This window comes from Pan troglodytes, chromosome 11, assembly GCF_028858775.2.
Source record: "Pan troglodytes isolate AG18354 chromosome 11, NHGRI_mPanTro3-v2.0_pri, whole genome shotgun sequence".
Taxonomy (NCBI): Eukaryota; Metazoa; Chordata; class Mammalia; order Primates; family Hominidae; genus Pan; species Pan troglodytes.
The window spans coordinates 80,071,552-80,083,358 of record NC_072409.2 but is presented as its reverse complement, the minus strand read 5'-3'; the positions used below and the strand labels follow the sequence as shown (position 1 = coordinate 80,083,358).

The following is an 11,807-nucleotide window of genomic DNA, read 5'->3' as shown; positions in this document are numbered from 1 at the left end:
ATAGTTTAGTTTTCTAGATTGGGAGATCCAATCGACCATGATTAGGGCAGGAAGAGCTTCTGAGAAGAGGAGAGAAGTTTGCTGTTCTGCTGCGCAACTTCTTTTCACTGTTTGTTGAGGCAGTTCAAGGTCAGCTGGAAGAATGTCCCCCCTTCTCTAACTGGCATGAGCACCTGGGTTAGAAACCTGCTGGCCAATGTCCTTGCTTTTCTGTGCAAACCAAAAGAGGAGCTGAGCCTTGGCCACCTTCTCTGCGAGCAGGCACTCGCAATTCCCAAGGTTGCTCAGTTTTTTTCCCGCTTATCCCCATCTCAGCCTTTTTCCTAGTCCTGGCTGTCTATTACGGGGCTTTAGGGAGACTCTCCTGGGGCGTATCCTCCATTATTTCCCAGGAATGTCCTTCTTTAGTCAATATACTCATCAGCCTGGTTCTATTTGCACTGTATCTTGTTGAAATTCCTTGAAGTTTATGGGCCAGTAATGTGATTTTTTTTCCTGATTTCTAGAGTGGAATAGGATTTTTATCTCTTTGTCTATTTCAATAGGAATTTGGAATAGGGAGGATTTAAATGCACGGGTCCAAATTATGATCTGTAAACAACCATCAGATACTGTAACTTTTGACAGGTCAGAATACAAAACTGATTTATTTACAGTGTCACCACTAGGTGGTGCCACCAATTAGTGAAAACAATGTGGTTGCTATGGCTGGACTTCCAAGAACCACCTGCAGCTACTACAAGCACAAATTTGTGAGTTGTCTGGAACTTGTATTCACCTGTGCATATTTACATGAGCGTGTGCACACACAATTATTGGTGTATAAGTTTTCCCACAGAGCAATGTTGATTTACAAGCATGTGCATGAGTCTCTGTACCCTGGAAAGTATGGGCATGAAGCTAAATAATATGAGTTTCAAAAAGCTTACCCATCAGCTGTGTGGTCTAGAACTCCCATTCCTTGGCTAGGAAGTTCCAACCCTGAGGAAGAAATACAATGACAAGCTTTTCTGAAGCGGGGGATCCAGAAACACAGCCACAGTGTCCTTAAAGTTATCAGTCCTGCAAACCCTCATGTACAGTATACAGTCAAGCCTCCAAGAAGGTCTCTGTCACTTCTTTTTTTTTTTTTTTTTTTTTTTGAGACCGGGTCTTGCTCTGTTGCCCAGGCTGGAGCACAATGGTGTGATCTCAGTTCACTGCAGTCTCAACTTCCCAGGCTCAAGCAACCCTCCTGCCTCAGCCTCCTGAATAGCTGGGATTATAGACATGTGCCACCATGCTCAGCTAATCTTTTGTATTTTTTATAGAGGCAGGGTTTCGCCATGTTGCCCAGGCTGGTCTTGAACTCCTGGGCTCAAATGATCCACCCCTCTCAGCCTCCCAAAATGCTGTGATTACAGGCTACTGCACCTGGCTGTGTCACTTCTTAACATTTATGCCTAGTGTTCCATTATTGGAACACTAAGCATGTGGGAGTTATTTTTATCGTACTGATCAAGGTCATTGCCAAGGTCTGATTGCAAAAATTCAAAAAATTGCAACCTTAGGCATAAATGGGTTAAGTCATGGAGGACTGTATTCTCAATGGCTGTCCCTCACTGCCCCCATGAGTGCCCAAAGCATCTAAACAAATGTTCACTTTGGGATCCTACTACCCAGATGGAGAGTGAACCTGCACCTAAGGAAACAGATGTCGTGTGTATGTGTATGTGTGAGGGGGCACTCCCAACCCCTGCGCCCTCCAGGTTTATTCACATCTCCACCTCATCTTCCCGCTGTCTGTGTGGAAGGCCCTGCTGATCTCAGACTGTCACTCTGGATGGCTCCCTCGCTGCAGGGACAGTGCTCTGTTGAGTACCTGCTGTATAGATTAGCGCACGAGGCTGGGAGAACTTAGGCAAGTCTTTCCCTTCTCTGGCTTCAGTTTCTCCATCTGTCAGTGAAGGCTGAGTCTGGGTGATTCCAAGGGGCCGTTTGAACTGACTGAAGTTCTTCAAGTTCATAGTTGTAAGGTCCTGCCCCGCCGCCAGCGGCTGGTGTGGGGTGGGAGTCTTCCTGGAGAAGTTCTGAGGACGAAAATCCCCTGTTTGCCTTCCTCCTCCTACTCCTCCTCAAAACAGACTTCCCTCCTTAACTTCCCTAGGGAAGGCAGCCGGGCTCCCAGGGCCCCAGGAGTCTGCAGGAGGAGTTCTTACTCCAGCATCATTAAAAGTTCAAGTAGCTCCCCCAAGGGCCAAAGAAGTGCCAGGATTCATTAGACCTGCTGCCCCCTGAGCCCAGTTTGGTTGAAGGGAATGTTTAGCCTTTTCATCTGGTGAGGGTTTTCATTAAGGGTTTGAGGCCTCCCTAAGAGAACTCACCTCAGACTGAGGTCAGAGGGGGAAGGGTCCCTGGAGGTCACCTCTTGCTCCGGGAGTTCTGCAGAGGAGACAGGCTGGATCAGGGCAAGGGGTTTGCCCAACATCACAGGGTGGAGGTGCTGCCAGAACTCAGAGAACCAGCCTTGCGGTGTCTGCAGACATTCCTCCAGGCGGTAGGGAGATGAGCCTGGAGGGAGGGGCTGGGGACTCAGCCTGGAGGGACCCTGCAGAGCCAGACACAGAGCTAGGGCTTTGGGGAGCCCCACTGCATGTGAGGAAGAGCTTGGAGAACAGCCCAGCACGCCCACAGCAGAAAGGGTTGCCCAGAGAGAGAGTGAGCACCTGTTGCTGAGGTCTGTCAGCAGGATGGGACGGTGCCTCCCAGGAGGAACAGAGGGGATTTGGGCCTGGCGGGTGGGCTTGGAGGGACAGTTAGTACTGCTCAGATCCTGCCGCTCTGTAAATGCTCCACTAGGCAGGAATGGCACTCATCACTGCTGGGCAGGGAGGGTGTGACAGAGCAAGGAGCATGCCATTTATGGCCAGTTGAGACTGTTGAACTGGGAACCAGGAGGCTGGGCTGTGCCTGCCCTCTCTGAGCTCAGTGGCCTCCTTCTTGCCTCCCAGCAAGCTTGGGAGGACACCCAGACCCTCCTGCCTCCCAGAACAGGCTGGATGGAGGACCTCCCCGGATGGCAAAATCTGCCTGCGGTGCCTCCCTGAGCTTCTCAAGCTCATTGAGCTCGGGATGGCTCATCTGACAGAGCCTGACTCAGCCCCGGAGGGCTCTGCAGGCTGCAGGACAAGGAATCACAGACTCTCAGATGACAATGTCTCCTGAGCCATGGAGTCCATTGCAGTAATATCAATTGCAAACGTGACGGGAGCTGGTGTTGCTGCTTTACGCATCTCAACTCCTTTAGTCCTCGGAACACCCTACTGAGGAAGGAACCGTTATCAGCCATTTTACAGAAGAGGAAATAGGACAGAGAGGTTAAGTAACTTGTGCACAATCTCAGAGCAAGTGAGTGGTGTGGCTCCAAAGCCCGTGTTGTTCATCTCTGTTCCACACAGTCTCTACGAGAGGAGACTGAAGTGCGGAGAGGGAAGGTCACTGAGCCAGGCAGCAGGAGGGTTTCTTTCCTCTAGACTCAGAGCTCCTCCCTCAACCAGATCCAGCCTGACAGCTCCTCTGTCTCCACCTGGCCTCCCTGCCAGGCCTCCTCAGAGTTAACAGCGGCCTGGCCTCACCCTTGGCCAGCAGTTGCAAGTCCAAACAGGCTTCGCCCACATTCCCTGGCTGCTCTCCAGCCCGCAGCAGAGACAACAAAGTTCAGTGACTGAGAGGGCTGAGCGGAGGCTGCTGAAGGGGAGAAAGGAGTGAGGAGCTGCTGGGCAGAGAGGGACTGTCCGGCTCCCAGATGCTGGGCCTCCTGGGGAGCACGGCCCTCGTGGGATGGATCACAGGTGCTGCTGTGGCGGTCCTGCTGCTGCTGCTGCTGCTGGCCACCTGCCTTTTCCACGGACGGCAGGACTGTGACGTGGAGAGGAACCGTACAGCTGCAGGGGGAAACCGAGTCCGCCGGGCCCAGCCTTGGCCCTTCCGGCGGCGGGGCCACCTGGGAATCTTTCACCATCACCGTCATCCTGGCCACGTATCTCATGTGCCGAATGTGGGCCTCCACCACCACCACCACCCCCGCCACACCCCTCACCACCTCCACCACCACCACCACCACCACCACCCCCACCGCCACCATCCCCGCCACGCTCGCTGAGGCTGCTGTCGCCGGTGCCTGTGGACAGCAGCTGCCCCTGCCCTCTCATCTGTTCCCAGGACAAGTGGACCCCATGTTTCCACGTGGAAGGATGCATCTCTGGGGTGAACGAGGGGAACAATAGACTGGGGCTTGCTCCAGCTGCATTTGCATGCCATGCCCCAGTGTACTATGGCAGCAGAGAACGGAGGAACACTGGGTCTGCAGTGCTGAAGGGTTTGGGGAGTGGAGAGCAAGGGTGCTCTTTCGGGGCTGGACAGCCCATCTTGTGACAGTGACTCCCAGTGAGCCCCAGAAATGACAAGCGTGTCTTGGCAGAGCCAGCACACAAGTGGATGTGAAGTGCCCGTCTTGACCTCCTCATCAGGTTGCTGCAGGCCTCTGGCGGGCAGGGCACTGGGAGAGGCCCTGAGAATGTCCTTTTGGTTTGGAGAAGGCAGTATGAGGCTGCACAGTCAATTCATCGGTGCCTTAGTCCAAGAAAATAAAAACCACTAAGAAGCTTTTGTGAAGAGGCTCTTGATTGCAGCATAGTGGGAGGGAGGGAGCTGCCTGGCCTGCGTCCTCATTGCCCTGGGACCTCCCTCTCTGATGGGAAGCGTTTGCCTGGAGCAGGCGGCTTCTGTCTGGTTCTTAGGGGCTGGTTGTGGAGTGGGAAGAATTGGGTGGGCTCTGTCTGAGCTCTGAGGGAGGATTCAGGGTTTGCACAAAACCCTGCCCACAGCAGGTCCTGTGTGCACCAGCAGGGCTCTGGCCTTCCGCGGGACAGTCCTCGGGGAGAGGAAGGTTGGAGCCGCTGCGAGCCTGGCTCGCCAGGGCTCTGCCCCTGTACTTTTTTCAGCCCATGTCCAGGGCAGACTGAGCTCTGAAACTCGAGGAAGCCCCATCCACAGGCTGCCTTGAATCCAGTTTCCTTGGTAATTGGATCAGGGTTTCTTCTCCAAGCCTTGCGTTTTCAGCCATCCTGCCCCAGCTGGTGCCTGTGTGTGGTGGGAGGGCTGGGAGGCAGCGAGTGGAGTTCTTTAAAGTGGAGGCTGTGGTGCTGGGGTGCAGGGTGTTGGATGGCCTTGGGAGAATGCTGGGGTCTCACTTTCCTCTTCTCTGCAATGGGGTGGGTAACAGAGATGCCCATGTGCCGAAGTCTGGAGGCTCGTTGGAATATGCTCTGTGAACAGCTGGTGGGATCCACAGCGAGGAAGGAAGCCTGGCTCTGAGGCCTTCAGCCTGTGCCTGTGAGCTGAGGTGGGAATTGGGGGAAGACAAGGACTGGGGGCCAGGAGAGGCAGTGGGGAGGGGCTGGAGAGCAGGCCAGAGACTCAGGGACCTGGTGACTCACTGGAATAGAATGTCCTCTTTCCTTTCTATTTCCCAGTGGATTCTCTGTGAGGGCTGGAGGAGGAGGGAGTGAGAGAGAGAGGGAGGCAAATTCACACTGATTTCTCCCACCTGAGGTTTCTGGGTTGGGAAAGTTGACCCTAGGCTGCCGTGCAGTGTCGATTTTCTCTGCAGTGTCCTTCAAATCCACCCCCTTCTCCATTCCCATGCCCTGCCTAGCCCAGCCCCCTCCATCCCCCTCCTGGATTCCTGCCAGCCTGCTCCCTGCAGCCCTGCCCCTTTCCCAGGCATCTCCAGGCTGATTTCACAGATGAATCAAAGATGGGGAGGAGGTTCCCCGAAAGCCGGAAACGGAAAAGGAAGCCTATGCAGGGCAGGAGAGAATCCGCTGAGCAATTGCCCTTTATTCCAGTTCAAAAATGCGGAACCACTCAGACAATCTGCAGGCAGCCTATGGCTGCGTGTACACAGGAAGAATAGGCGATGAGAAATCAAAGGAACAAATGTTAAAGCTTGAGGCATAGTCTCCTGGTGCCCTCTATCACCCCAGTTAAGGAGGTGATGTTGGTAACTCAACCTGAAACCACAGGCCCTGCAGATCAGCCCGTCGTCTCCTTCCTCCTGGTCATCCCAGTTAATACAAACAATCCAAGGAATTGGCTTCCTGTCACGGCCCACAGCCTGCTCCATGTGGAGAAGGAGCCCAGGGCCCAGATGGTCTCATCATCTCAGAAAAGGGACAGATTGAGAATATGACAGGCTATCGTTTGCTCTGAAAAGTTGCTCTCCCATTCTGTGCAAAGTGCCAGTTTCCTAATACTGATACTAAAGAAAGTTCCCTTGGGCCTTGGAGAAACTGAAAAGGACCCAGGCTATGTGAACTTGGGCCAGCCCTCTGCCCTTTCTGGCACTTTGCACCCAGATCAGTAAAACCGCAGAATCAGATGGTCGCTCTGTGGTCCCATGGTAACTGGAAAGTGCACTGAGCTAGGAGTGGAGGTAGGGCGGTCCCTCCTCGGCCATTGCTCGCGCCTGTTAACATGGCTAATTCAGAATGGGGGGCAGGTCATTTAACTTCTATGACCATAGGATCTTTTTCTATAAAATGGAGGCTATATCGCTATGCAGGGTTGCTGGGGAGGTTATATGAGATCATGTCTGGTGAGGTCCCATGCCTGGAGTTATTGTTCTCACTACTCTGTTTCCCAGAATATTGAGACAAAGTGGGGCTAATAGCCCAGTCTCCTTTCTGGAAGTGGTGGGGGTCTCAGGAGGTGCTGGGTGTGAAAGGGCTCTGACCTGGCAGACTAACTCAGTTGCCTGGGCCTAGCTTATTCCCCTGACCTCCTGGCAGGGAGCAGGGTGGAAAAGGCCTGGGGTGCGCATGGCGGGACAGGATAACTGCTGAGCGGGGGTTGGAGGGCTGCAGTGTGGGTCCTGGGCCCTCGCTCACAATTGGAGGAAAGAATTCAGGAAGTGCTCACAGCTGCTCAGACATCTCGGAGCCAAGTTCCAACCAGGACAGAGGCTGCAGCACCCAGGGAGGAACGCCATGGTCCCTGGGACGGCCACCAGGCCAGGAGGCTGCAGCACCAGGTACAGCCAGGGCTGGCCTTTGGGGAGCCCAGGGTAAATCTTAATAGTTCAAGAATATGAGCAACGGGCTAAGCAGGCAGCAAAGAGGGCGGGTGAGGCCGGCATCTAAGAAGGCTCTTCCGGGACCTCCGGGTAAAGAGCCCCACGGTCATGGACAGGGCAGGGATTCCCGGGGAAGCACCTGATACTCTATCTAAACTGCATGATCCCAGCGCCATGCAGAAAAGGAGGCCAAATGCAACCTGCCCCTGCCTCCAGCCCCCACTAAAGGCCCTGGCACCTGGGGTGACCCGTGAGTGTCCCCTGCCTTGCCCAGAGCTGGCGCATGCCTTCCTCCCTCCTCATGTCCCTGCCCCCAGCACAGGGCCAGGGGCTGGGGAGGCAGCAGACAGGCCAATTGAAGGACTGGCCCAAGGTCCCTCCTGGAGAGGAGCCGGGCTCCTCCTGCATCCATAGTAGGGGGAGTATTTTGTCTTTGGTCTGGGCGTAACTTGCTCTTGAAATCTGTAGGCGTCACCAGAGGGCCAGGGCTGGCTAGGCTGTCTCTGTGCAACGTCTTCTGACCCCTCCTCTCCAACTTCTCTGTGTCCAGGGAATCTGTGCTCACGTCTTCCAGGACAGTGCTTCTTCTAGAAGCTGACATGGAGCTGACCACAGCTCTTGGAGGCATGGCCTGAGGCTTAGAAAATAGACAGAGATCATCTGAGATTTGAGCAGTGGGGCCACGTGGCAGCGCCCGAAGGCCTGGAGCAGGAGCGACCCAGGGACTCAGAGCAGCATCTTCTTAGGAGACGGAAGGAGAGCCGCCGGAGGAGCACGGGGCACCTGCGATCGCGAAGAGCCTCCTGTTCTGGATGGGAGCGAAGGCTCCGAGAGGACCTAAGGTTGCTCAGTGGGCCATGGAAACGGCAGTGATTGGGGTGGTGGTGGTGCTGTTCGTGGTGACTGTGGCCATCACCTGCGTCCTCTGCTGCTTCAGCTGTGACTCAAGGTCCCAGGATCCTCAGGGGGGTCCTGGCCGCAGCTTCACGGTGGCCACGTTTCGCCAGGAAGCTTCTCTCTTCTCGGGGCCTGTTCGCCATGCCCAGCCAGTGCCAAGTGCCCAGGACTTCTGGACCTTCATGTGACGCCTGAGTCCCCAGGATTTGCTGTGCTGATGGGTCAGACTCACCCGCTCCTCAGCAAGCCTTCCCTGGCCTTCCCCTCCTCCCAGGGCCTTCTCCCTGTCCTTCCCCTCCGGTAACCTGTGAACTTCCCGTCTCCTCCCATTCCAGCCTTCTGTGCCCTCCAGCCTCAGGGATCCTTGTTATTGGGACAGCCCAGCTGGGGTTGACCCACAGGATGGGGCTTAGGAGAGCTCTGAGGAGTGAGTGAACAGACAGCGCCGGAATGCACGGTGGGCCGGCTCTGCTGATCTACACCAGGAACTGAAATATCACTGGAATTTATTGTAAACGGTGTGCCTATGATGCTAGTTCTGTTGCCACCTGGGCACGCAGAACCCTCAAGTGGACATTTCTAGAAACCGCTTCTTACTTGCTCTCCTAATTGATTACTTTTGCACATTGCACAGAACCCAACCTCGAGGCCTGCTCCCTGCCAGTTGCCTGAAATCAGCCCTGAAATTCTGAAACCAAAGAGCTGCTTCCTGAGAACAAGTTATTTACCTTAGAATTGAAAATGTATATCCTTTTATGGGCCTTTCCAAATCTGATTAGAAAAACCACAAAAGGAAACAGAAGAGAAAATAAGAGCCACAGAAAGTACAATATGTTTTATTAACAGGAAAGCCAGAAATTAGATATTTTAAACATATTTTTAATGAGACTTTATTGCTATATTCCAACAGGTCACTTCTATTCTTAGAGAATGTGAATGACTTGTGTCACTTCGGAGTGACAGAAAAATCAGGAACTGAAAGATAATTCCAGACAAGTTAAAATGTTATGTTACATTCAAAGCTCTTGTTTTCATCACAGATAAGGGGATATTCAGTTTTTATTAACAGAAAACCCATTCTCCCATGGCCATGGAATAAATGCCATGCTATATTTAAGGAGTTTGGTTTGAAGGGTGCAAAATTGTGAGCCTCCTGGCTGTTATGTCTGTATCCAGCCCTGAATAGATGGCTCTCCCAGGACCTGTTTGTTGAGGGGGGCAGGACTGAGCTTTAGGGGGGCTCTGGCCTCTAAGGGTGTCCAGACAGGCTGCCCTTGCCATGTGGCTGCCATGGGAAGGGCTCTCAGAGTGGCTTGGAGCTGGAGAGGTGCACAGGGGGAGGGGGAAGTGGTGGGGAGAGAGTGAGGCTGACGGAGAGGGATGGGGAGGAGCATGGTGGGCGAGGCTCAGCCCAGGTCCAGGAGCTCCTGGGACCATGTCCTGGACACTCCTGACACCAGCCCTCGAAGCAGGGCCTTCAGAGATGCACAGAGAAGGGAATGGCACATGTGGGGAGGCCCTGGAGACGGAGGGAAGAGAACTTTTGAGGGCTGTGTTCTCTAAAAGCGAACAGTGAGACAAAGTTCGGGTGCAAGATATTTGTCAGGGATCAACACCTGTAAAGGGGAGAAGGAAGAAGCAGGATTGGGCAGAGGAAGAAGTCAAACCGTGATGCAGGTCCTTCATATCCCCACACCTTTGCTCCGTCTCTGAGTCCCTCTCCCCTCTCCCAGGGTCTGACCTCAGCCAGGGCAGCTCTCTGCAGCCGAGGCTGGTCTTGAAGCCCTTCCTATTTTATTATTTTTATTTTATTTTATTTTATTTTATTTTAGGAGATGGGATCTCACTCTGCCACCCGGGCCAGAGGGCAGTGGTGTGATCATAGATCACTGCAGCCTCAAATTCCAGGGCTCAGTCGATCCTCCCACCTCCGCCTCCTGAGTGGCTGGGACTACAAGTGCATGCCACCGTGCCTAGCTAATTAAAAAATCCTTTTCTTGTAGAGATGGGATTTCACTATGTTTCCAAACCTGGTCTTGAACTCTCCTGGCCTCAAGTGATCCTCCCACCTTGGCCTCCCAAAATGTTGGGATTACAGGTGTGAGCCATTGCATTTGGCTGAAGTCCTTCCTTTGAAGGGGACCTGGGCAGCACATCTCCACAGGAACTCCGTAGGGTCCTGTTCTTGGAAGAGCCTAGACTGGTCAGAGGTGGGTGAATATGTCCAGACACAAAGAAAAACCTGGGCACAGGAGATCTATGACAGGAGAGACGGCTGTGCAGGATCTGGAAGGGAGAAGAGTGGGCCTCAGTCTCCCTCTCTCCTCAGCCAGAGTCAGCTCTGCTCCAGCTCGGGCATCCTTCACCAGAAGCCAGGCCCAGGGCTCTGCTCTTGTACTGTGTGGTCACAGCACTCACTAGGTCAGTCCGGGAGGGTCTGCAGGCTGGAATCACAGGGCCGTGAAAACAAAGTGCTGGTGAAGCGGGCATGGGGAGGGAGCCTGGCCTCCCTCTGCAGGAGACAGGCTGTCTGCCAAGCCCGGCATGCTCTTCATTTGTTCACCTGCCCATCTGCCCACCCATCCACCCACCCATCCATCTACTCCTGGAGTAGATGCAGCCTCACTTACCCATGCATTCATTCACTTATTCATTCACTCCTCCATTCAGTAAACACTGACTAGGCACTGACTGTGTACCCAGCCTGGCCAAGGGAACGTGGGGGTCAACTGGACATTTGGATCCCGTGGACTCCTAGATAAGGCTGTATGTGTGTGGTGTGTTTTATGTGTGTATGATGCGTATGTGGTGTGTGTGTAAGCTGTATATGTGTAGTGAGTGTGTGTGGTGTGTGTTTTTGTATTCTGTGATGTGTGTGTAAGCTGTATGTGTGTAGTGAGTGTGTGTGTGTTTGTTTGCTGTGGTGTGTGTGTAAGCTGTATATGTGTAGTGTGTATTTTTTTATGCTGTGGTGTGTGTGTAAGTTGTATGTGTGTAGTGTGTGTGTTTTTGTATGCTGTGGTGTGTGTGTAAGCTGTATGTGTGTAGTGAGTGTGTGTGTTTTTGTATGCTGTAGTGTGTGTTGGCCCCAGGTACCCCTGCCATTCTCCCCAGTGTAGCCTGCTGTATAAGAAGCAGGAGGGGCCCAGCAACAGGGCAGCGGAAGCCTCTTGCTATGACGGTGGCCTCTTCCTACTGTCCCCAAGGGCAGGAGGTGGCTGTGCAGGGACAAGACTGAGGCTGGCGCCAACATGCAGCAAAGCCGGGAGTGCTTATCTGGTGGCAGTGAGGGAAGCGGCTGTGCAAGGTCACCCTGGAATCTGGGGTGGAGCCACACTCAGGCCTCCCAGCTTCCAAACCGAGCATTCTCAATTCTACTTCTCTTGCTGGTTCCATTTACTGGCCTTTTTTTTTTCTGGAAACGGAGTCTTGCTCTGTCGTCCAGGCTAGAGTGCAGTGGCATGATCTTGGCTCACTACAAGCTCTGCCCCTGGGGTTCACGCCATTCTCCTGCCTCAGCTCCACAGGTCCGCCACCATGCCCTGCTAATTTTTTTGTATTTTTAGTAGAGACGGGGTTTCACCGTGTTAGCCGGGATGGTCTCCATCTCCTGACCTCGTGATCGCCTGCTTCAGCCTCCCAAAGTGCTGGGATTACAGGCGTGAGCTACCGCGCCCAGCCCATTTACTGGACTTTTATGACACACCAGGCACATTGTGCTTCCTCTGTGTCCTCTCATGAGTGTATACAGCAACTCCATCACCTCCATTTTACAGATGAGGGAACCGAGCCCCCA

The 11,807-nt window shown here is 53.6% G+C and overlaps 2 protein-coding genes across 2 annotated transcripts; both read left to right on the top strand.

Annotated features, from left to right (window-relative positions):
* The first annotated feature begins 3,784 nt into the window (after window positions 1-3,784).
* On the top strand, window positions 3,785-4,647 carry HRCT1 (histidine rich carboxyl terminus 1). The gene has a single exon (XM_003954437.5). It carries the CDS (start codon window positions 3,785-3,787, stop codon window positions 4,139-4,141), a length of 357 nt encoding a protein of 118 aa, XP_003954486.3. The 3' UTR covers window positions 4,142-4,647.
* Window positions 4,648-4,733: 86 nt separating this feature from the next.
* Window positions 4,734-9,128, top strand: SPAAR (small regulatory polypeptide of amino acid response). Its single transcript, XM_024345628.2, has 2 exons — window positions 4,734-7,072; window positions 7,665-9,128. Exon 2 carries the CDS (start codon window positions 7,927-7,929, stop codon window positions 8,197-8,199), a length of 273 nt encoding a protein of 90 aa, XP_024201396.1. The 5' UTR covers window positions 4,734-7,072; window positions 7,665-7,926; the 3' UTR covers window positions 8,200-9,128.
* The last annotated feature ends 2,679 nt before the right edge of the window (window positions 9,129-11,807 follow it).

Excerpts from the sequence above, each read along its gene's own strand:
- HRCT1 (XM_003954437.5), top strand. The coding sequence starts at position 3,785 with ATGCTGGGCCTCCTGGGGAGCACGGCCCTCGTGGGATGGATCACAGGT.
- SPAAR (XM_024345628.2), top strand. The coding sequence starts at position 7,927 with ATGGGAGCGAAGGCTCCGAGAGGACCTAAGGTTGCTCAGTGGGCCATG.